General features: G+C 41.8%; 1 protein-coding gene across 8 annotated transcripts in view; it reads right to left on the bottom strand.

The window, feature by feature from the left end:
• ubr5.S (ubiquitin protein ligase E3 component n-recognin 5 S homeolog) overlaps positions 1-25,727 on the bottom strand; it is a 106,453-nt gene that overhangs the window by 30,391 nt on the left and 50,335 nt on the right. For 5 of the 8 annotated variants that reach the window (XM_018223897.2, XM_018223902.2, XM_018223901.2 and 2 more), the window contains 18 exons: positions 24,018-24,228; positions 23,685-23,811; positions 17,263-17,411; positions 16,790-16,885; positions 14,427-14,550; positions 13,189-13,286; positions 12,915-13,063; positions 11,437-11,528; positions 11,209-11,355; positions 9,565-9,683; positions 7,961-8,087; positions 7,752-7,881; positions 7,007-7,167; positions 5,427-5,666; positions 3,183-3,306; positions 1,785-1,896; positions 1,242-1,373; positions 898-1,155 (listed from right to left, as the gene is read on the bottom strand). In XM_018223897.2, coding sequence (XP_018079386.1) covers positions 898-1,155; positions 1,242-1,373; positions 1,785-1,896; positions 3,183-3,306; positions 5,427-5,666; positions 7,007-7,167; positions 7,752-7,881; positions 7,961-8,087; positions 9,565-9,683; positions 11,209-11,355; positions 11,437-11,528; positions 12,915-13,063; positions 13,189-13,286; positions 14,427-14,550; positions 16,790-16,885; positions 17,263-17,411; positions 23,685-23,811; positions 24,018-24,228 — 2,596 coding nt within the window. The remainder of the gene's footprint in view (positions 1-897; positions 1,156-1,241; positions 1,374-1,784; positions 1,897-3,182; positions 3,307-5,426; positions 5,667-7,006; positions 7,168-7,751; positions 7,882-7,960; positions 8,088-9,564; positions 9,684-11,208; positions 11,356-11,436; positions 11,529-12,914; positions 13,064-13,188; positions 13,287-14,426; positions 14,551-16,789; positions 16,886-17,262; positions 17,412-23,684; positions 23,812-24,017; positions 24,229-25,727) is intronic. The other 3 variants (XM_018223896.2, XM_018223898.2, XM_018223900.2) reach the window with 3 other exon arrangements.

The raw sequence follows: 25,727 nt of genomic DNA on the forward strand, positions 1-25,727 counted from the left end.
CTTCTGCTTCCATTGTCGTGTGATTTGGTGCACATTGCGGTTAAGCATGGAGCACAAAGCCGCGGCTGGAACTGGCACTAGCGTTTCTGTATGGAGGAGATCACTCCTAATCTGGCAATTGAACAGGGTTGAAGCAGGCCAGGTTGAGCACGTACACTCAGTGGGGGAAAGGAGAATAGCAGGCTGGAGAAGGCTCATTCCAGAGGAGACTTACTGGCCCCGGCCATGAAGGAAAAAACCATGCCAGAGGAACCCCTGTGCGGAAATCTCTTGGACAACCCCGGTGTCAGTGGATACTGGTGGCAGAAATCATGAGCAGTTCTACCTCCTTGAGAACACTAAAAAAAAACTGAGTAGTTCAGAAAGTGGTGAGGGGCATAGCAGCAGGGAGGAGGAGTCTTCTTCCTCTTCTCTAGTGTCCAGCCTCCTGCTGGTGGATGCTATACTCCATGTGTCTAACAGACTCCTTCAGAGAAATACTATTTCTTACTATAAACATGCTGAAATGTATCCCTATCCTGCTGCAACCTAAACAAAGTGAGAAGACAGGGTCTAGAGGAGGGCTGCAGTGTGTCCTATCTAGTCTCCATAAAGGAGGGCAGGATTTTCACAGCAGGGAAGCTGAAAAGGGAACTACAGAAATAGGTTCTCTTTTGGCGAGTTCTAATTGTACCTCCAGGAAAACACTAGAAAAAAACAAAGGCAAACAAAATGAAATAATAAATAGGTCCTGCCTCTTGCTAGGTGGATAATATGTAAAAAATGAAGTGATGGGCAGGGATAAAAGCACAAGCAGCAGCTGAAACATAATATATGCTTTGTTGTGTTTGATCTGCACACACTAGAAAAGTTTCCCAGAAATAGCAGTATTATAAAATCATAGACAAAAATGTTTACCTGCTGGAGTAGAAGTATTAGATGGTGTGGTGTTTGGGGCTCTTTGGCTCTGAGTGTTCCGTACTGCCCACTGCATTGACCTTGGAGCCTGGGCAGCCCCATTTGCATGATTGCTGTTGGACGACCTCTCTAGAGGCTCATCAATCATAAAGGTCTCCTGGTCCAGGTCATCACTTTGACTGCTGCTGCTATCAGAATCACTGGAGTCATTGGATTGGGAGTCATCTTCAGAGAAAAAGGCCGGAACGCTGCTGGCACCTATAAATTCATATAAACCGCTCAGAACATTTTTATCCTTTACTGAACGAAAGTTTGCAACACATTTAACACTCTTCTGAGCATACCTGCTTCTGATCCAGCGGTAGCTGCTGTTACTACACTCCTCCGACCGCTGGCATTATCCTGATTGCTGTGGTTACTTTCACTGTCACTTTCTGTTTCAGCTGCAGCAAGAAGGTCTAACTCCATGTCACTACCTAAAAATGCAAATATACAGAATCATACACAATCATCTTAAACAGCTATTAAATCGTTGGCTCGAGGAATGGGCTTTATTGAAGTCCAGAGATTTTATTGAATGTACTGACCCCTTGTGGTAAGTAGAAAACACAACTACACACTCCCAAGTTTAAAGGACACGTCGAACAAAATATTTTCTTGTATAAGAAAATCTAATTGTAAACAGCTTTCCCCTATAAATTAATAAAAAATGTTCAATGATTTTAAAGTTATTGGTAAATTTAATTCCTACTGAAAGTAGCATCTGTCAGTTTATTTTTGCTGGTGATTAATGTATATTGGAAAGCTGCTAATATAGAGTTTCAATAAGTAAAATGTTTATTTTTTTTCTACATTATTTAGGTGTAGGTGCCTTTTACAAAAATTACCATCTTCATCGTGCTCATCATGTTGTCCTTCTGCTTCTGTATTCTCCTCCCCATGCTCTTCTTGCTCATCATGATGGTCCTCTTCTCCTGCTACCCCCTCTACCACTTCAACCTAATTAAATTAGACAGTCTTACAAAAAAATAAAATAGAAACATTTCCCACAGACAGTCAAAGGCTTAGTTAAAGGCAAAATTAAAGGGGCAGTATACCGATGGTTCAGCGCGAGTGTTGTTTTAAGCAGGGATGGATAGAATCCAGGATACGGCTCGGGATTCGGCCTTTTTCAGCAGGATTCGGATTCCAAATCTTTCTGCCCGGCCGAACCAAATCTTAATTTGCATATGCAAATTAGGGGCGGGGAGGGAAATTGCGTGAGTTTTTGCCACAAAACAAGGAAGTAAAAAATGTTTTCCCCTTCTCAGATTAGTTTCGATATTCGGCTGAATCTTTCGAAGGATTCTGGGGTTCGGCCGAATTCGAAATAGTGGATTCGGTGCATCCCTATTTTTTAGTGATGCACCGAATCCACTATTTTGGATTTGGCCGAACCCCCGAATCCTTCGTGAAAGATTTGGCTGAATACCGAACCGAATCGGAACCCTAATTTGCATATGCAAATTAGGGGTTGAAAGGGAAAAATGTTTTTGCTTCCTTGTTTTGTGACAAAAAGTCATGCGATTTCCCTACCAGCCCCTAATTTGCATATGCAAATTAGGGTTCAGTCCGGCAGGGCAGAAGGATTCGGCCGAATCCCGCTGAAAAAGGCCGAATCCTGGCCAAATCCCAAACCGAACCCTGGATTCGGTGCATCCCTACTATTTTTAAGTAAAACAGAAGGCTAAAAACGTTTGTAAAGTTCTTCAGCTAAAAAGGGGCGACTAGGGAAAATGGTACTCGATGTTTGATCCTTGCAAGTTTTTTTGGTCTAAAATGGAAAACAGGGATAGATTAGCGGAAAAAACAGTATTCTTTGTCATTAAAGCAATAGCTATAAGTGCTTCTTACGTTCTCATGTTAAAAAGGAGGTATATGCTGCCCCTTTGAACTTATTTAACTAAAGATCTACTTAATAAGTAAAATGAGTAGTTAAGCTAGTACAGGTATTGGGCCGGTTATCAAGCATGCTCAGGACCTGGGGTTTTCTGGTTACGGGAGTGGAAAAATAAACCTAACAATTGTTTTGCATGCAATATGGATTCATGCAGCTTTTTTTACCATGAAGTACACGGTACTGTATTGTTACAGAGATAAAGGAAATGTTAAATTGATTAAAACAGACTCTACAGGAGAGAGCCTTCCTGTAATGTTGAGCTTTTCTGACAAGATGTTTCCAAACAGTTCCTATACCTGTAAATAGAAGGCAACGTATGTAGTATCTGAACATAAAAAGAATCTACCTCTTCCACATCTGCTGATACAATGTCATCCTGCTCTTCATCTCGGCCTCGCACAGGCTGGGACTGGCTTATTCTTCTTTGCGGAGGATTCCTAATGATATAGGATGACTGGGACTGATTCGAACTATATAGAAAAACAATCAAGGTGGGGAATACATAAATAATTCTCCCCCTAAACTATCCCTCCAGGGATGGTTTCCTCCTTGCGTTAAGGAGGGTTGCTTGGAAATTACATTTTTCTCTTATTTACTGCAAAACTTAAGGTTGGCCATTTACATATGAAAACACATGGAACATGTAATAAAGAAAGAAAAGGTGCAAATACTAATATAGTTATAATGTATTGTTTTTGTCCATCATTTTAAGTGGTTGCGGCAAAGTATTATTCTCCAATTAAAGGGGTATTTCCCATTTGAAGTAACTTTTAGTACTGTATTATGTATATTCTGAAAATTTGCAACTGGTCTTCATTTTTATTTTTCTGGATTTTTGTTCAGCAGCTAAACTTCTAAAATTCCACTGGTTATCTTGTTGCTAGGGTCCAGTTCACCCAAGTAACCAGTTGGTTGTTTTCAAAAAGAGACAGGAATATGACTAGGAGAGGGCCTGAATAAATAGAAAGTTGAGTAATAAAAAGTCACAATAACAAAATTGTAGACTCACAATAATTGTATGCCGGACTGGGTCAGTGACCCTCACTGGAAACAAAGAGGTAGAAGTAAACGCTGCTAAGTATAGAACATTAACATATTAAAGATAACTTATAAGGGGAATTTCCCTATTACCTGATGGAATGGAATGTCACAGAAGGAACTATAGGCAAAACTTTGCAATTTCCCCATTGCTAAAAGCCATTATCATTAGGTTTCTGAATTATATTCTGATATGGTAATCAATTTTCAAAATTGTCAGGTGGCTAGAATAGTCAAGGGCCAACCAGCAGAATATAAACTTTATTCTATGGCTGTTAAAAGATGAGAACCGGAGCATAAAGAGCTTTTCAACTGGTCATTATTTTTTTTTTTTGTACAGTTTTTTCATTATTTGTCTTTTTCTTCTGATTCATTTCAGCTTTCAAATGAGGGTCACTGACCCCATCTAAAAAACAAATGCTCTGTAAGGCTACAGATGAATTGTTACTTTGTATGACTCTTCTTTCTATTCAGGCCCTCTTCTATTCATATTGCAGACTCTTGCTCAAATCAATGGATGGTTACTAGAAAAATTGGAACCCTAGCAGCCAGATTGCTGACATGGCAAACTGGAAAGCTGCTGAATAAAAAGCTCAATAACTCAAAAACCACAAGTAATAAAAAATGGAAACTAGTTGCAGAATATCACTTTCTACAGCAGTGATCCCAAAACCAGCAGCTCATGAGCAACGTTACTCACTAACCCCTTGGATGTTGCTCTCAGTGGCCTCAAAGCAGGAGCTTATTTTTGAATTCCAGTCTTGGAGGCAAGTTTTGGTTGTATAAAACCAGATGTACGGCCAAACCAGAGCCTCCTGTAGGCTGCCAGTCCACATAGGGGCTACCAAATAGCCAATCACAGCACTTATTTGGCAACACCCAGGAACATTTTTCATGCTTGTGTTGCTCCATAACTATTTTTACAACTGAATGTTGCTCGCGGGTGAAAAAGGTTGGGGACCCCTGCACTACATTATACTTAAAGTTAATTTAAAGGTAAACTATCACTTTAAGGGTCAGGGGCACACAGGTAGATTCTGGGAGATTAGTCGCCCGGCATATCTCCTCTTCTTCAACTAATCTCCCCTGCCTTCCCGCCGGCTAAAATGAAAATTGCCAGCGGGATGGCACTCTGAATGATTCGCTTTCAGAAGTCGCCCAAAGTTTCCTCGTGAAACGACTAATCTTGACTAACCCCCCCCCCCCCCGAATCTGCCTGTGTGATGAGGACAGGAGCAATTCAGTTTGTTTGCAAAGTGTCACGGCTTAGTATAAGGAATGTAACCTTATCTTCTCTGTCTCCCTTAAACAGATAAGACACTATCATTTGGTCTGCACACTACCAATACCAACAGTAAAGGGAGTTAAAAGAAAAAGAGACATAGTTGGCCATTGTCATTCTGATTACTTGTTTATGGTCAAACCCAATGAAACTTTACTCACTTGTGCCTGTACAGCCCAGTGCTAAGAGAACAAATACTACTGCCTAATGCCAACTCATTCCCATCCCATCAATCCTAAAGCTTTCTTGTCTAAAGTAATAGATTTTTACCTGTTAGACTGATCAGATGAAGGTCTCGGAGGAAGAGGCTCCACAGAGAACAGCTCCTCGCTGCCCTGCATGGCATCTATGCTTGTACTTGCTAATGTGAAGGGGGCAGTGGGGCGTGCAATGCCCATTCTCACTGGGACAATGAGGGATTCTGCAACATTACACAACTCCTCCACTGCATATGGAAGTAAAGCTTGGAACACTCGCTTGCATTTCCCTATTGGCTGTGGAATGAAATTGCTGGAAAACAAAATGAACAGAGCAGACTTTTTAAAAAATCTCTTACAGGTTTCCAAACACTTTTTCCCCAATTCAGTTGTTTTTAGATTGTTCACCAGAAATACTTTTTTTCCCCAACTGCTTTGCATTTTTAAAAAGGGATTCTGATTGTGTAGCTTTTATTTGTAAATTATACTGTTTACATTACAAATAAATTACTCTACCATATAAAATTGTATAACCTGAACCTGTAGGAAGATACCTCAGGTCATTCTGCCTAATCTGGTGCATTCAGAATGAGCCATGGCTGCTCAGTGGAACTGCTTTGAGATAAGCTATTGTTTCTCCTACTCAATGTAACTGGAGGAGTTGCAGTGGGGTTATTGGGGATCATTGTCAAGGTTAGGCTGCTTGGAAGGAGTGATAACATGCCAACTGCTGGGAAACTGATGTCTAGCCATGTCAGATTTCAAAATTAAATATAGAAGAGCTGATTTCAGTGCAGGAGCAACAGTGTTTTGGGGGGGGGGGGGGAACAGAATTCCTTTAACGGGTTAGTTCACCTTCCAACTGTTCAGTTGTTTTCGAATTGTTCACCATAAACAAAAACTTTTTTTCAATTGCTTTCCATCTTTTATTTTTTTACCGTTTTCCCAAAATTGAAGTTTAAAGTTTAACGTTCCTGTCTCTGGTGTCTCAATCTGGCAGCTCAGTGATCCAGGAGCATTTGAACTGTTACAGTTTGCTACATTTAGTTGATCCATTTCTCAGCAGTATCTTTGGAGTATTAGCAACTATTGTATCAATTCTAACAGCTGCCTGTAATGCAATTCAGGGATTCTGCTCAGCAGGGACAAAGATAAGAAATATATCAACTAAATGTATCAATTTAAAACAGTTACAGAGTCGGCGACCCCCCCTCCAAGAGCTGATTTAGAAGGTGAAAAAATAACCTTTACACTTAAATATTAGAAAAATGGGAGCGCCGCCATCCCATTCAGCGCACCGCATTAATTGTCCCCTTGGCTCGGCAGCCCAGTTCAAGACTGTTCGCTGCCCGGCGATTGGGGACCCTGGTCTAGAGAGCAAGTGACACCTAACCCCCCCCCACCAACATGCTTTACAAAGGAAAATTTTTAAATTCTATAAAACAATAAAACAAATAGAAAAATCAAAATTGACTGCAGTATGTATTTCTGGTGAATTGGAAACAACTGAACTGAAAAGGTGTTGGAAAGTTAAACAACCTCTTCAAACACAGTCTCATGACAATTCTAGAGCATATCAAGTAGAGAATAAATGAAACCGTAAAAAAAAACAAAAAAAAAAAAACAAACAGATGTAGCAGTATTTGTACTTACTTTTTCTTCTTGGATGAAGCCATTTCTACACTGAGAATGACAAAAACACGAGCCACTGAACGCAGAAAACGCATTGTGACAGCTACAGCTTCTTCTCTACGCCCAGGGGTATATTTATTTTGGAGTTCTTTTACAAGGGTTCCCAGCAAGGTATCCAACAGCTAGGAAACAACAATACCATCACACATTAAAGGGCATGTAAAGGCAAAAAAATAAAATCCAATTTTTACTTTCTTTAATGAAAAAGAAACCTATCCCCAATATACTTTAAAAAATGTGTACCATTTTTATAAGAAACCTGACTGTATGCAGTGAAATTCTCACTTCATTTACTGCTGTGGATAGGAATTGTCAGATGGTCCCTAACTGCTGAGCAGGGAAACAATCATACTTATGAACAGCAGGGGGAGCCCCCGCCTTACTTCCCAGCCATGCAGAACTCAAGCAGCTTTGTTTATGACGATCCCTAAGCAGCCCAGACCACACTGAGCATGTGCACAGTCTTAGTCTTGCAAAGATGTTTAACAAAGTTACAAGATGGTGACTCCCTGTAGCCAACTTTGAAAGCATAAATTATTTGTTTGATTAGGCGTGTGGTGCAGTAAGTTCATGTTTATATTTAGTATACAAAATACAGCATTTCTAGTCTTATTCTATTTTAGACTTTACATGCCCTTTAAATGAAGCATTTACAAGTGTATGCATAAAGATTTTTTTTCTTCCAGGAGGACTTTTAGAAACTCACCAAAATATCTGCTGTGCACTTGACAATTAGGCAATGAGTAAAACAGTCCAAGCGAATGGCACCACTCTGCTGATTCAAGTAAACTTGTTCCTCTGGAAGAAGATGCCCGATTCTACTGCTAGCACTAAGGCTTGAGATAAGAAACTGCACGTTAGAACTTTGGAATGAAAAAAAAACTGTGTTAAAGGAAATACTAAGTGATAACTCACGGGTCTTTATTTTCTTGGGATCCAAACATAATCATGGATTTGAGTGCGTTCCAATCTTGTAAAACACGTTCCAGTGCAAGCTGGGCAAACCTAGGGGGCTCTAGGTCATGATCTGGCATGTCGGAATCTTGAATGAAAGAAAGACGAGTACAGTCAGGCATTACTATATTCCGACATCCTATCCATAATAGCCAATATTGAACGAAGCAGCATTTATATGCAACAATTTAGGCACGTTTCTGTACACCTCAGGGAAGCCAGTGCAATCAGTTTGCCATGAAATCTCTGTGTATAACGTGATATGGTTGTGACATGTAGACTTGAGATGGGCCCTAATATAGAATCAGTTATCTCGTTCAGACTATGGAGGACATAGGAGCAACCGATGAGGAAAAGTTCCTCTAGAGTCAGAACAGGCAACAGATCAGAACTAAAGAAGTTTAGATCAGCTTCACCTCCTGGCTTTTCCCCTGAGCAATAGCTACATTCTTCAAGGCTTGCTCTACTGCCCATAAAAGCAATCCTAGCTCCTTTGCACATACTGGGGCTCATTTACAAACACTGGGCAAATTTGTATTGCATAGCAACCAGTGATTTGCTTTTTTCAGCCAGCTGCAGGTTGAACACTGAAAGCAATCATCATGGTTTTCATGGGTTACTGTCAGGGCCGCCATCAGGGGCATTGGGGGTACTAGTGTCCCGGGCCTGAAGGGGAGCCCAGCAGTGCTGCACTTTCGAAAGAGCCAGGCCCCCGCCTTGACAGCGCTGAAGACGTGCCGCCATTTATGAGGTCCCGAACAGCCAAAATGCGAAGTGCTGAAAAGCCGAAGTACCAAAGCAGCAAAAAGGCCCGAAGCCACGAAAATAGCCGAAGCCGAACTCCCGAACCCTCGAAAAGACCCAAATTCACGAAAATGGTCAAAATAGAAATCCCGAAGCAGCGAAAAGACAAAGTCATGAAAACAGCCGAAATTGAAGTACTGAAGCAGCGAAAAGACCGAAGTCACAAAAAGGAGGCGAAATTGAAGTCCTGAAGCAGCAAAAAAGACCAAAGTCACGAAAGGAGGCAAAGTTAAAGTCCTGAAGTGGCGAAAAGACCCAAAGTCCCGAAAGGAGGCGAAGTTGAAGTCCTGAAGTCACGAGTTCAATTCTACTGAACACCAATTTGTGGTTTTTTTTTTCTTTATTTTTTTTAATCCCCTGGCCACCAATGTATTATTTTAATACCCTATAGGCCCCGCCATCAGTTTTATTTATTTTTTTTTTTTTAAAAAAAAAAAAAATATTCTTAGGGGCCCCAATTTTTTAAACTTGTAAGGGGTCCCCTGGCGACAATGTTTTTTAAAAATATTAATTTTGTTGTACGAGGCCACGTGATTTCTAATGGCAGCCCTGGTTACTGCCAGTGTTTATGAATAACCCGCACATTGTTTGGTAAGAGAAGCCGCTCTTTTTTCTGCACTCACCCTTAGTCATCTCCCTCGCAAGTGGAGAACAATAATCAGCAGGGCTGTTGCCACTCTTCCTTTTTCATTTAACCCAAATTAGTATTTTACAGCCTTTACAATTAATCTAAAAGCCATAAAGACATCCATATCATTCACCTTCAGGGTTAGCTGCCTTTCGATTGCGATCTTCTCGAATCCTTGGAGGTCGGTACTGGCAGTGCTCCACTGTCTGTCTGGCTACAGTCTGCACTAAGAAAAGAAGTAGGTGCTCTCCCCTGAAAGACAGGAGTCAGATACATTATGTACTCACTTAGTGCAACATATTTAAAATCAAATGTAAGCAGGTTGTGGCATAACCCTATTAAAAATTATGATAGCTTGAATAACAACATGTTGCTCTCCAACCCCTTGGATGTTGCTCTCAGTGGCCTCAGAGCAGGTGCTTATTTTTGAATTCCTGGCTTGGAGGCAAGTTTTGGCTGCATAAAAAACAGGTGCACTTCCAAAGAGAGCCCAATGACAGCTGTTATTTGGCACCCCAAGAACATTTTCTGTGCTTGTGTTGCTCCCCAACTACTTTTACTTCTGAATGTTGCTCACAGGTTCAAAAGATTGGGGATACCTGCTTTAGGGAGTAGTAAAGGATCCAACTTCTACCCTATCCAAAAGTTACCCAAGTTTAAAAACGCAGAAAAGTATTTCAATTTTGGTTGGTTAATTCTGTAGAACAAGAGCACTTTTAAGGCTTATGGGATGTTACTCCTATAAGTCAAGAAAAAAAAAAAAAAAAGGGCTCACATGGAGACAATTTTAGTATGCATTCGCTTTTCAAATTCCAAATGCTATTTCAGCTTTGTGAGCCTCACGACTACCCCCAAGAGATTGAGTAGTAGACGCAGTCAATTATTTTGAAGGGGGCTGTACTCACACAGACGCATGTAAGTGCCAAACGCAGGTTGGGACGCAGCATGTTGCATTTCAGCTGCGTTCGGCGCATACAAGCATCTGTGAGAGTACAGCCCCCTTCAAAATAATGGACTGTGTCTACTCCTGCACTCCCCTGCGGCTGATCGGAAAAATGAAGGGGAGTGCAGATAAAACTGCCTTGTATAAGTGCCTTAAGCCACAAGCATGTGGATAAACCATTATGAAACAGGCCACTATGAGCTAAGAGAGCCCTGTACAGATTAATGGATGGAGTTTACCTCACCCACTCCCATTTTTTAAAGGGCATATAAAGGCAAACAAATATCGCATTTTTACTTTCTTTAATGAAAAAGAAACCTATCTCCAATATACTTTAATTAAAAAAATGTGTACCGTTTTTATAAGAAACCTCACTCTAAGCAGTGAAATTCTCCCTTCATTTACTGCTGTGGATAGGAATTGTCAGATGGTCCCTAACTGCTGAGCAGGGAAACAATCATACTTATGAACAGCAGGGGGAGCCCCCGCCTTACTTCCCAGCCATGCAGAACTCAAGCAGCTTTGTTTATGATGATCCCTAAGCAGCCCAGACCACACTGAGCATGTGCACAGTCTTAGTCTTTCAAAGATGTTTAACAAAGTTACAAGATGGTGACCCCGCTGTAGCCAACTTTGAAAGCATAAATTATTTGTTTGATTAGGCTTGTGGTGCAGTAAGTTCATGTTTATATTTAGTATACAAAATACAGCATTTTTAGCCTTATTCTATTTTAGACTTTACATGCCCTTTAAGTATTTTAAATGTTATTCAAATTATGCTTTCAAATCTTGAGTAGCTACATATAACAAAGTAACACTTAATATATGAATTACCTGCTATTTGGCATTGTAACAAGATTAGTGATGGTCAGCAGTCGATAGAGCAGATCAAGTCGTGCAGACTTTTGCCCGGCAATTAATGTTTTGCATTTGCATTTCTCCCAACAGTCGCAGTAAGCAGTAGGTGATGTTCTTTTCAATCTGAAACAAGAGTTCCAACAATAAAATACAAAAGTCCAAACTTTGACACAGTTTAGAGGTTCTGGCCTAGCAGCCACTTACTTGCAGTCATGGCCTTTGTGGCAGACTCTTGCACACTCGGTACAGCAGCACAGGGATTCCAACAAGCCACATGTTCGACATTCAAATATGTCCTAAGACCAGAAAAATAAATATTGTATATAAACAGAAATACAAACATAGCAGATTTTGACGAAAACAACATCACATGAGACCGCAACTGGTGTAGGAACGCTAATGACTATCCCCCACTGTAAGTCCTAGGTGAGGGTTTCTGCACTGATAGCACTGCCAACATTACCATGAATAAAAAAACCTTCCCTTCAAATCTGTACACTAAGGGGCAGATTTACCAAGGGTCGAATTGAAAAATCAAAAACTTTTTCAAAAAATTCAAATTCGATTTTCGAAATTTATCATATAGTGGCCCTTTAAGAACTGGAATTTGACTATTCGCCAACTAAAACCTGCCAAATTGCTGTTTAAGTTAATGGGAGACGTCCAGGGATCAATTTGGAGTTGTTTGTAGCCTTTCTGACATGAGGGTTTTTTTCAGAGAAAAACTCGAATAGAGTTTTTAAAATTCGAATAGAATTCGATTTGAGTTTTCGGGTTGATCCTATTCACCTAAGTTTAAAAAATTTGAGTTTTATAATAACTTTGAATTTCGAGTTCATGGAAGTTTTAAAAAACTCGCATGAATTCGATCCTTGATAAATATGCCTCCAACTGTAGTCTCATACGGCACATTCAGGTTTATTTAAAATCTCACACTACAATTCACATACTCTGTTCCCCCACTCCCTCCATCATTAATAGTCAGATTTAAATGGTGGGCAACATTTAAAGGAGAACTAAACCCTAAAATGAATGTGGCTAAAAATGGCATATTTTATATACTGAACTTATTGCACCAGCCTAAAGTTTCAGCTTGTCAATAGCAACAATGATCCAGGACTTCAAACTTGTCACAGGGGGTCACCATCTTGGAAAGTGTCTGTGACACTCACATGCTCAGTGGGCTCTGAGCAGCTGTTGAGAAGCTAAGCTTAGGGCTCGTCACTAATTATCCAGCAGAAAATGAGGTTGGCCTATAATATAAGCTGATGCTACAGGGCTGATTATTAAATTCTGATGCTAATTGCACTGGTTTCTGTGCTGCCATGTAGTAATTATCTGTATTAATTACTAATCAGCCTTATATTGTGACATTTCCATTCTATGTGTACTGTATATTGTGAGTGGGTCCATAAGCTCAGTAAGTGACAGCAGCACAGATCATGTGCAGTGAATCAGTAGAAAAGAAGATGGGGAGCTACTGGGGCATCTTTGGAGACACAGATCTTTACAGCTAAAGGGGTGTGGTTGCCTTGGGCTGGTAAAGAAGCAAAAAATATAATGTACAACATTTCTAGCATACTTTAGTTTAGTTCTCCTTTAAAAGGGTCATGAACCATAATTTTAGATGCATAGATTATTTGAAAATGTGCAGAAATGAATATAATTCACTGACTTCATACCTGATTGATATGCTCAGCTCCTGTCCATGTAAAACTGCAGGTATCATTGCAGCAAAGTACATATAGAGGAGAGTCGTCTGCATTGGTACCAGGTGGACATACCATTCCCTTGAAAATATCCTCCTCTTTCTCACTTGAATTTGCTTCAGCTGGAACAATTAAGAATCGAGTCAGATCAAAAAAGCTGAAGCCAAGATGCAGAACTCAAACATATGTGTTGCTTGCTTAAGAAACGGTGAGGTGTGAGGTGTGGGGAGAAACCACTATTACTTACCTTTTGCGATTTTCTGTGCAGTTTCCAGTATGGTAATTGCAGCTGGATAGGCTCTTCCACTAACAGCAGACATGAAGGGAGTCATACCTCTTGCATCCCTTAAGTAAACACAGAAACTGTAGTTAGTGGCCTTCATTCCTCAAGGGGTTCTGTAGCTCATCAATATTTTCTTGTCACACCCAATGTCATTTAACAGAGACACTTCAAGCTCATACATCTGGTAGAAGTTTACATGGTGTAGTGCCATTATAAAAATCTGAGAAACCTGTGCTTCACCCAACAGGACATTATTTGCTAATTTGTTTGCTGTATAATAAAATCCCATTTTCAGCTACTGATAGAAATCAAGTTTAACTGAAAACTATACCCCTCAAACAATGTAGGTCTCTAAAAAGATATATTGCTACAAACAGCTCATGTGTAAAACCCTGCTTCATGTAAATAAACCATTTTCATAATAATATACTTTTTAGTAGTATGTGCCATTGAGTAATCAAATAGAAAATTGCCATTTTAAAAAATAAGGACATCCCCCAGGCATTGTATGATTCATGGTGCACACAAACATACCAAACAAACCATACATGTTAGGTCACAAGAGCCAATAAAGCTGCTCTGATGTTCTTCTGCTTAGGAAAGAAAGGTTTCTAATTTTATTCCTAAGCAGAACATCAGAGCAGCCTCTTTCTTTCTCCCGACAACTTCCTTGACTACTTGGTGGTCAGACTGGTGGGAAACTGACCAGCAGAGGGCACTGTTGTAACAAAACTCATTCATATTAACAACACATGTATCATTTAATATCTTGGAATAATAACAAAAATAATGAATGTATAATGCAAAAATTCTTAGAATAGCACCCTCATCCATTTTACATTCAATTATTTAAAAGGTTTACTTATCCTTTAAGAGAAGCCAGACAAGAAGGCGTTACACTCCAGAAGAGGGATCAAGGGAGTGAATGAGTAGATGGTGAAGTGGCCTTAAGTAAGCAATCTAACAAATGGCAACTTTACACTTAAAAAACAAAAAATTTGGTATTGGCCACAAAGTTAACATAAATCACAAGCACATTAGTCTTTAATTTTCTATGGATGGTTTCGCTTGAAACTGAAAGTGCAAAGCTGCAGCTATGAAGGTAAAAACATAGCACAGATGTTTGGAATCATAGATTATTACTGGTTACTGTGTTTCACAATGGTTTACAATTGCTGTAACTGCAGTAAATACCAACATACTTGGCAGACAGGAGATCACGTAGGTAAGGCTGCAGAACGATGCTATCGCATAATAACTTCAGTATGAAGTGAGCATTTGCCTTCCGATCCTTGGACTCAACAACTGATGGCTCTGAGGAAGGACCTACAAAGCATTACAAAATAAAAATAAGCAATTTAAAGTATGACTGGAAAAAGGGGTTAAGTAAAGGAGAAATAAACCCTCTTTCAATTTACATTTTTCCTTCTTTTAAAGCTATTAAAGGAAATGTCAAGCCGTTTTTGACTTTTACCATGCCTGTGTAGCCTACCTTAGCCCCAATCGAACCGCATTATTTTCACTTGGAAAAACACTCTACCTTCCCTGCACCGACGCATTGTTTGCCTCCCTGTGCCTTCATTAACCCAGCGGCCATTTTTTCATGCATGCGCTCTTCCTATTAGCAATGCAGATGCGCCAATACTCCCATCCGTCTGACTTGCTAACTTGCTAGTAACTTACATACAGTAGTTATCCTGGTTGGCAGTGTAATAGTTAATGTCTCAGCTCTCTTGCTCTGCTCCCTGCAGTCAGCACGAAGAACTGTGCTAGAAGCGGGGAGGGGGGGCTGGGTGAGCAGAGATCAAAAGCTTGGTAGAATACAGTCACTATAGCAACCGCCAATGCTATTTTTTGATTGGCGGAATGAAGACACAGAGGTCACTCATGATGCGGCTGGAAGGCTTTGCCGAGGCCGATTCAACTAAACTGCGCATGTGCTAGATAAGTTTAGACAAGTGCGCATGTGCGTCTCGCCAAACTACAGCTCGCATTCCGAAGGGAGGGGGAGAGAGGCAGATAGTGCAGGACAGCAGCAGGCAGCCAAAATCAACAGAGCTGCTTATCGGATCACTTTTCAAGGGCTGCAATACTAGGTATGTAAAACATGTAACGAGGCATATCGCTTATAAAACTTTTGTTGTAGGAGTTGGCATGTCCTTTAAACGGTTTTTTAAATGATTGCATTTTTGTAACAGCACCATCTGCTCGCTAGATTTCTCAATGTACATTGGGCTCGAAAATGCTCGGGAAGGAAAACCAAGAACTCTTCTAATGTTGCTCTGCTCAAGAAAAATCTCTTTCCTGTATAAAAGATCCCAGAAGGGTTCTGTTTTCATTCAGAACATATTCTCCATCTGTACAATCAGAAAACTGACAAGCAGGTGCCACTGTTGATGCAAAATGTATTACTAGTTTAAACACAGCTCAACAGCTTTAAAAAATAATTAAATTGTTTAGGGCAGATAATTCAGAGCCATTTTATTTTCCTTCGCAAACATACTACAAAAATCTTATTGTTTCCCTACTATGTAGCAGTTTAGGACATATTGCTGGTAACAAAGCAACACCTCGAAAACCTCATTTAGATGGTGCAAGTCAGGTGTCTGTAAAACAATGCAGTTAAATCCTGGAGCTAAGAATTTTTTCCCCTCTGGTTGCAGTTGCTTGTATTAGGAAGGAAAGGAGAACTTTGCCTTTATGATCTGTTTTAAAGAAGGAAAGCTACCAAGGCAGTTTATTGCCAATAGATTAGCCACAACAGTGCAAGCTAGAACACTTTTTTTTTTTATTCTTTAGAATGCTTTTCCATACCTAAGTAAACAGCTCTAGACACTGTCTGTTTAGGCCTTATTAGCTTGCTGTGACATCACTTCCTGCCTGAGTCACTCATAGCTCTGGGCTCCGATTACAGCAGGGGGGAGGGAGGAGCAAACTGAGCATGCTCAAGCCCTAGCCCTGGAGATTTAAGATGAAAACAGGAAGTCTGATACAGAAGCCCATGCATACACAATAGAAGGAAAGAAATGTGGTGTTTCTTTTGAGGACAGAGCAGCATTACTTTGAGGGTTTACTAGTTTATTCATATAGACCTTTCTGATAAAGCTTAGTTTTAATCGTTCCTTCTCCTTTAAGTCTAAAATGATTTATGGAAACTACTGGTCCCCCAGCATTATCAGACACCTAGCCACGAAGTCTAAAATATGCTCTGCTGTTTCACTACATACCTGGGCCTCTAGTTCTTAAATACTTTGACAAAATCTGTCAAAACATCTACTCAGATTACACACAACACCTTTGAGTGCAGCTCTCAATTTAGACTGAGACCAACATATTTACAGACCACACAGCATGGAGAGTGTTCAACGATCCTCCTATAAAGATGAAAGAAAACCCTGTCCTTTCTTTAGCATACCCCACCATCTGCTAGGTGGAATATGTTCCCATTTCTGTCTGTCCAGTGACTGATACAGCTTTGGGTTGCATGTAGAATTCCCCTTAGCTATTTAGTTTCCATCTTCCAACATGTAATAACCATATAAACTCTTCTGCGAGTTATGCCAACCTGGTATTGTAGAAGTATTTGGTCCTTGGCCAGGTACAGTGGATGCAGTGGTAAGAGATCCTACAGCAGGGGCCAGGATAAAATCTATGTCACCATCTTTTGGAAAAGAGAAGAACAATGCAATGTATCATAGCCTGCATAACAAAAATACAAAAAAAAATCTGCAATTTGAACTTAAAAAATTGAAAGGTTATAAATAATAAAGTATTGCTACAGAGTCAGACTAGAAATGCCCAGTAAACAAAATCACAAAATTAACAGCTAATGTAAAGGTCTGCTAAAAACGTAAGCTACCACTATTTTGGATTCGGCCGAACCCCCGAATCCTTTGGGAAAGATTCGGCCGAATATCGAATTTCTGGTTCGGCCTGGCAGAAGGATTCGGCAGAATCCTGTTGAAAAAGTCAGAATCCCAAACCGAATCCTGGATTCGGTGCATACCTAAATAGCAGTTTTTTTTTTGTTTCACTCACCTGGATCCATAGCAGGTGGATCAGGAACCCAGCTAGGAGGTGCAATGGGAGGAGATACTGGGTCTTGGTGATCACTAGAAGCACCAGCCTCATGTCTTCCTAAACCTGCTGCCCGAAGGGACCTCCTCATCATTTCCCTCAATCTCAAGCTGTTAAAAGAAATTACAGTCGCAAGCAATTAGAACAAAATACACTCAATGTGAGAAGGATTGCAAGGCACTCTAAAGGTGGCCACGGATGTAACAATTACTATCTATTCTGAAAAAGATCTTTCCAAGAAAGACCGTTCGTTTCAATACACACGTGTAGAGCTGAATCATCAGGTATACAGGTAGAAACATTAAAATTCTACCTGTATCTGACGATTTAGCACAAACAATGGCCGATGTTTGGGTCCCTTCAAAAAAAAAAAACCAATCAAAATTTTCTGCCTGTGCCGATCAATGAGCTGACCGATATCAAAGTCTTCAGCCTATATCAGCCGGCTCCTCTCCCACAATACATGCAGCCAATATATATATGAAAATTTGTTTTGTACAATATTATCGGTCTATGGCCACCTTAAGCCGGAAGGGGCAATAAAACTTTTTAATCAGCATACTAATTGAACTGAATGGAAAGAATAAGTAATTGGGTCTCTAGACAAGTTTTTAAATCGCCAACTTGCCAGAGTCAATTATGCCCGTGCAGCACTTTACAGAGTTAAAGGTCAGTTCTCGGGGGCGTGGCCGACTGCCGATGTGAGCTGACGCACTTTTAGATCGCTCCGTTCTCCAGATTTATAATCCTGTATAGATCGCTGCCATCCGACCTCACCACGGAACCACAACACTACAAGTGTGACCCCTTGCCACAGAGAACAATCATGGGGCAGAACAAGGCACAAAAACGTGCCTCTGAAGCAGCATCCAAGTTGGGAAAGTATGCGAGGGAGAGTAAGGATCAACAAAATGGCGGAGGTTCACCATCGCAGACTCCGCGGGAGTCTCCCTCCCCACCTTCCTCTCCAACTCCACCGGAGCTGACCCTACAAGATATTCTCCAAGAAATCCGGGACTCTAAGGAGGCCTGTACCAGCATTATAACTGCCAGAACGGAGGAAATAAAAGTGGATCTGTCCATCATCCGACATGAGCATGCGGAAGGTGATGCTCCGGAACAATTCCTAGAACACTGGCTAAAGGCGTCACTGGGTGAGTCTAACCTCTCTTCCACCTTCGTTATAGAAAGGGCTCATAGAATCCCCTCTAGCCCAGCACCTCCCGGGGGCCCCGCCAGGCCGCTAATTGCCAAGCTTCTGAATGCCCGTGATAGGGACAGCATTTTGAGAATAACTCGCACTAAAGGCCAACTACAATTTCAAGCGCACAACATTTCTATATACGCTGATTTCTCAACCGAGGTGCAGAAACAGCGTGCTAAGTTCTATGAGGCGAAACGGAGGCTCAGAGAAGCTAAACTGGAATACGCCATGCTTTATCCCGCCAGGCTGAGAGTCATAGTGGATGGCAAATCACTCTTTTTCACCTCTCCGTTGGAATTGAATAACTGGCTGGACTCTAGGCGTTAGGCCGCTTTGCGGTTGTATCCCAGTGACCGGACACCTTGTGTTCCCTCTTCTACGGTCCTTGGAATCGGTGCTGCGGACATTCTCCTTCTGTATGTCTTAGTTGACACCCCTTGGTTTTTCTTTTGGTCCTTTTTGTATCTTCGCTGGAGCCATTGGGATTTTTTTCCCCCTTTCCCCCCCACCCTTTTTCTTTTTTTTTCTTTTTCTCTTTTCCTCCCCTTTTATTCCCCCTGGATTTTGGCTGCTTGATTTTTCCTTCTGTTTTTTTTTTTTTTTTTTTTTTGGGTTTTTTTTTTGGTTGTTTTTTCCTTGCATCTGAACAACAGTTGGGAATACCCGTTGTCTTGGTTTTTTGAAAGTTTTCACTGTGGAACTGCCTGCCGGATACTTGATCCACTGTTCCGTTTCTGAAGGATACCTCCTGGATGTTGGATTTACATGGACTCTCAATTGACTCAACGTTTATTATCTGTTTTGGGTGCTGTTATGTGGTAAGAGTTATAGCACTGTGAGCGGGTGCTTGTGAAAGGTCTGGAGAAGGGGGTAAATGGGAAGTGTTGTTAGTTAAGCCACAACCCCTATACAAGGGACTAGCAGGTCTGCCACCCTCGGTACTGCTAATGTTTTCTTTTTTGTTGGAGGGACAAATTCAAGTTGGGGGTGGGTGGAAGGGGAGGGGGAAGTTTCATGGGGAAGTTCTAAACTATGAGGTTAATTCAGGTGATATGACACAAGATGGAAGTCGACTCAATTTCACATTTGGAGTGATAGGCTATGAAGGTTTTGCTATTATACAATTGTTAGATGGGGCTTGTCCACGTACCCAGCAGCAAGCTTTTGCCCCATATGCTGTTTACTGCTTTTACAAAGGTGTACAATGAGTCTTTCATTACTAAGTTGGAATGTGAGGGGTCTTAATGACCCAATCAAGCGTAGGCTGACCATGGATTATATCAGAAAACGTAATCCAGATTTGGTATTCTTACAGGAGACTCACCTTATGGGTAATAAGGTAAAATCTATAAAGAAACCTTGGATTGGGTGGAGTTATCACTCTGCTTATTCCTCTTACACAGCTGGCACGTCTATTTTAATAAAAAAATCAGTGTGCTTTAGGCCATACACTGTTAAAATTGATCCTAGAGGCAGATTGGTTTATCTCCATTGCCAAATAGCAGCCAGAGAGCTAATCTTAGCTAACCTTTATATTCCCCCTCCGTACTCGGATGAATGCCTCCACCACCTTATTCCATTTATTACTGCTCGCCCACACGCTCAAGTTATTTGCGCTGGGGATTTCAATTCGGTCCTCTCTCCTCAGCTTGACAGGTTACATAGGCAGCCTCCGCAGACAACTCCACCTCCTACTAATTTAGCCAGTCTAATTGAGGCACTAGGTCTAGTAGAGGGCTGGAGACTTCTCCATCCTACAGAGCTTCAATATTCGTGCTTTTCTACCTCACACCTAACCTTATCACGCATTGACCTTATTTTCCTGACGGGAGGGATCCTAGCTGGACTTAAGGATATAGTATACCTGCCCCGGGGCATTTCAGACCATGCCCCCCTTATGGCTACATGGCACACCCCTCAGGCAAGTGAAAGGAAGAGGTGGGCCTTGAACCCAATTTGGTTGGAGATTATTGACGATGATGAGAGGCTTGCTGGTACTATGAGAGAATTTTTTGCGGTAAATGTGGACACAGCTGATCCATCTGTAGTCTGGGACACTTTTAAAGCCTATATGAGAGGGGTCTTTCATAGTGAAATCACGGCAGTTAAACGCACTTCTATATTAGAGGAGATCGCATTAGCTAGTAAAGTTGCTGATTGTGAAAATGCAGTAGTCAACAATCCTATCCCACAGCACTACAAAGACCTCCAATCTGCCCAATCAGTTTACTCTACTTATCTTTCGGCTAAGGCTAAACGTAAATTACTGTTTACTAAGGCTTCTTTTTTTGAGCACGGGGAGCGGGTGGGTAAGCTTCTCGCGTATGTCTCTAGAGCTGATAATCCCACGCCTGTAATAACAGAACTAGAAAACCAGCAAGGGCTACTGTGTACTCAACCCAGTGAAATTCAGGACCTACTGACCTCTTACTTTACTGAAGTCTACAAATCTACCAATGTTACGTCAGTGGAGGAGAGAGAAAACTTTTTAACTAGCCTTGGGTTGCCACGGCTGTCCCAGGCGGATAAGACCCTGTTAGAGAAGGCAATAACCTTGAGAGAATTGTATGATGCTATAGACTCCTTTCCATGCCGGAAGGCACCTGGCCCTGATGGCCTCCCCATCGAATTTTACAAAAGGTTTAAGGAGAGTATTGGGCCCTATTTACTATCAATGCTACAGTATGCTTTTCAAGGGGGACACCTTCCTCCTTCCATGTATGAGGCCTCTGTTGTTTTGTTACAGAAGCCTGGTAAAAACCCTACCCATTTGGATGCCTACAGACCAATCTCTCTTCTCCCAACTGATATAAAAGTTTTGGCAAAAGTACTAGCGAATATGATCAATAAGGTCATCCACACTGTTATTGCAGAAGATCAGACTGGGTTTATGCAGGGGAAGTCAACTGCTCTCAATATTAGACGGCTGTATTTGAACCTTGCCACTACACATGACAACTCCGGCCAGAGGGCAGTGGCTGTCTTAGACGTCACAAAGGCATTTGACACGGTCGAATGGCCCTATATGTGGTCCGTTTTGAAGCAGTTTAATTTTGGGCCCTCATTTACTAATTGGGTGAGACTCATGTATTACTCGCCTAGAGCGGCCCTAATAGTAAATGGCATACCCTCAACACAGTTCCCTCTGGAAAGGGGTATGAGACAGGGCTGCCCGATGTCTCCCCTCCTTTTCGCCCTAGCCATGGAGCCCTTTGCGCAAGCAATCAGAATACATGATAAATTTCAAGGGTGGCGCCTTGGAGATAGGGAGGAGAGGATTCAGCTCTATGCTGACGATACCTTGATATATCTCGGGGATATGGGGCCATCCCTACAATGTCTAACAGAGGTAACAACGACATTTGCACGCCTCTCCGGGTTGGTCACTAGTGCAGCAAAGTCCAGCATACTGCTAGTAGATGGCACAATTATGCAAGGAGAAGAGCCGCAGTCTCCCTTTCCAATAGTTGATCAATTTACTTATCTGGGAGTAGTGGTCAAGCTGCCTATTTCTGCTTACTATAGTTCTAATGTTCTACCCCTGCTGTCAACTGTAGAAAAGAAAATTAAAGCGTGGGAATCCTTGATGTTAAGCCCTATGGGTAGGATACAGCTCATAAAGATGATTCTTCTCCCTAAACTGACATATATCCTTCTCCAAGCTCCGATTTGGATTAAAAAGTCCTTTTTTGCCAAAGTTGACTCTAGCTTTCGTCGACTGATTTGGGGGGGCACCCGCCCTCGATTGAGTTTAAGTACACTTACCAGGAACAAATTCCAAGGTGGGGTATCCTTTCCGAATATTTTCCTATACTACTTGGCTGCTCAGCCAAGTCACCTAGCGGTGTGGGTGGGAGAATCCTTTCACCAGACTCTTTATCAACTGCATAGGCTAATACTGGGTGGCTCATTCCCCCCATTCCAGTGGCTTCTCATTAAAAAACCACGGCCGATGAAATACCCAAATCAAGTGCTGACCTTCATGCGTACAATCTGGGGGAAAGCCTCTCAAATTGCCATGATTGACAAATTTCTTCCCCAGACACCACTCTGGGAAAACTTTTGGTTTCCGGGCATTGCTAGGCTGGGCAAAAATCCTATTTGGGCGCGGTGCGGGATTCGTACCATAGGGGAAGTTTGGCATGAAGGGAAATTGGTCCCGTTTGATAAGCTGCAGGAAGATTTTCACCTACCTCCGCACCAGTGGTTACGGTACACTCAAATACAGCAGAGCCTGTCCTATCAGCACAGACAGCAACCAATTCAGTTAGCTCATTATAGCTTGGTTGACTGCCTTTCGCAGGGCTCCACGAAGGGTATTATATCAAAGCTATATGCGGGATTGCACACTGCACATTTCAATAAACCTCTATTGTCCCTGAAAGTTAAGTGGGAGAGTGAAGTTGGGGTGCTTGAGGATGAGGAGTGGGAGGAGCTGGTGGCCTCTCCTACCACAGTCTCCGTCAACTATAGAGATAGAATGATACAGTTGTACCTAATTCACAGGGCTTACTACTATCCGGCTAAGTTGCACCGTATCTTTCCTGAATCCTCCTCAGAATGCCCCAGGTGCCGTGCTCCTGATGCCTCCCTCACCCATATGATATGGGACTGTCCGGTCCTTGCTTTATACTGGTCTGAGATCCTTGACACGCTTGATGCGATTATGGAAACCACACTCCCAAGAACAGTGAAAACCTGCTTTTTTGGCATAGGCCTCAATGATGTCTTTACGTTCTTACAAGCTCTCTTTGTAAAGGAAGGTTTATTTTTAGCAAGGAAGCTCATCACAAGGAAGTGGAAGGATGCCCTACCTACTTCCTCAGCACATTGGAGGCAGGAGGTTAAATCTCTATGTAACCTAGAGGCCTTGATTTATAAAAAGAGAGGTAGCACTAAGAAGTTTAACAAAATTTGGGATAAATGGCTGGATTGGGTACAAGACTAGTGGAACTCTGTTATTCTGTAGAATGTGGTACACTGTTATGCAATTCCTGTGGTCACTGTCGTGCTATGTTTTAAGTGAAGAATTGCTTATGCTACAGATTGTGCCTTTGGCAACGACTTTTATTTTTATGTATAACCAAATGTGATGATGTGATGTATTGCATTGTATGTCTTGTAAATTGAGTTCAATAAACCACACCTGAATACAAAAAAAAAAAAGGTCAGTTCTCACCTTCTACTGCTGGACGATCCAGCACGATTTCCGGGACCATTGCTAGAAACCACAGATATAGCATTGGCAATTGCTTCTACTGCAGACAGTCTTTCTGCAAATGTATTCCTTTCAGAGCGCTCTGCTTCTGAAACAAAGATAATTAGCATTAGATCTGTCTATGCTTTTTTTTCACAGATTTCAATACAGGTCCATGGATCAATTAAGTAAGAGAATTTAATTAGATGAACAAAATATATAACATTTAAAAAAGTTTAAAAAAAACAAAAAAAACTTAAAAAATTTGAAGCAAAGGCACCATAATTTAGCTACTAATTAAAGGTTTGTTCTTACCCTCCTCTTCTTTTGTTTCCTTGTTGCTTGTTGGGAAGCAAACGGACACGCAGGCATGCAATATGTTCCTATTGCCATCACATCTGTGGCTCAGAAAAGTCTGCAGCATTTGAGTGTTTGGATCCAAAACTACACCTTGCTCTAGGTTCATCAAATACTGCCTGCAGGCCTCATAATCACCGCGCAAAATGTGTTGCATCAGTGTTTGCTTCTGCATGTAGTGAGAAAAAATAGATTATACAGTGCACATGTAAAGCCAAGCAAAACATTACAACACTATTAAATTGTGGAAATAGGGTACTTTTATTTACTTACCGTTAAATCCTTTTCAATCAAGTTGTAAGGGTGGACACCGGGACTGTGGGTAAAGGGTCCCGCCAATCAGGAGCACTGATGACATCAGAGATGGCACACCTCCCACTCTCCCTTTATCCCCGGTCATGCCCAGGGGCCGTCCGTTTGTACCCAAGAAAAACAGTGAACGTAACTGAAGAACAAACTCTCATATGGTAGAACAAAACAGTAGAACAAGAGTTTAGGGGGGAAGCCCTGTGCCCCCCTTATGACTGGAGAGAAAAGGATTTAACGGTAAATACATCTTTTCTCCCACACCTAGGGGGACACACCAAAGCACCCCCCACAGCAGGGAGGGAGAACTCTGATGGTTTAAGAAACTAGTGCCTGGAGAACCTTCTGTCCGAAGGCTGCCACTACAGACAGTTCTTTATAGAAGCGGTAGAGTTTTGTGAAAATACGTAGGGAGAACCAGGTAGCTGCCCTACACACTTGCTCAGCGAAGAAGAATTTCTGTAAGCCCAGGAAGTCCCAAGGGCTCTGGTGGAATGTGCCCTAAGTTTAATGGGAGGTGCCCTCTTCTGTGCCCGGTAGGACCGCCTGTCTCCTTAATCTGAGCTCAATGGTGGTTTTTGAGGCCGGAAGGCTCTCAGGACCGAGAAAGGTGTCTGTCTTCCAAATGGATTTTGGGCAGAAAACATACAACTTAGGGGACTCTTACCACATTCAGGGTTGTTTCCTTGTCATTTGTTGGATTGGTGCAGAATGATGGTAGATTGATTTCTGAATTGATGTGGAAGGCAGAGACCACCTTGGGTAGGAACCCTGGGGCCGTATGGAGCACTGTCCTATCTTTGTGGAAAACCAAGAATGGTTCTGAGCAGGCTAGTGCTCCCCGCTCAGAGACCTGTCTCGCTGACGAGATTGCAACCAGGAACATGGTCTTCCATTTGAGGACTTCCAGTCACACTTCATTTAGTGGTTCAAATGGGGGATCTAAAAGGGCAGTCAACATTAATTCAAATCCCACAGTGGGACTGGGTGCCTGAACGGAGGTGAAACGCGTGCAACACCCTGAAGGGAAGTCCGAACATCGTCCTCTAGAGCAATCCTCTGCTGGAACAGGACGGATACCTGAGCTTTCAGGGAACCCAGGCTGAGACCTTTCACTAGCCCTGCTTGGAGAAACTTTAGGATCCACGGAAGTCTGAATTCCCCAAAAGGAACCTCCTCTGAGTTACACCAGGAGCAGTATGTCTCCCACACCCTGCGGTAAACCTTGGAGCTTTGATCATGGTTAAGATGACGTCCAGTAAAATAACTTTTTGTCTCAGCACTGCCGCCTCAAGAGCCATCCCGGTAAGACAATAGTAGCCAAGGAAAAAAGGGAAGTGTTACTGGTGGCTCCAATGACAG

This window comes from Xenopus laevis, chromosome 6S, assembly GCF_017654675.1.
Source record: "Xenopus laevis strain J_2021 chromosome 6S, Xenopus_laevis_v10.1, whole genome shotgun sequence".
NCBI classification, from domain to species: domain Eukaryota; kingdom Metazoa; phylum Chordata; class Amphibia; order Anura; family Pipidae; genus Xenopus; species Xenopus laevis.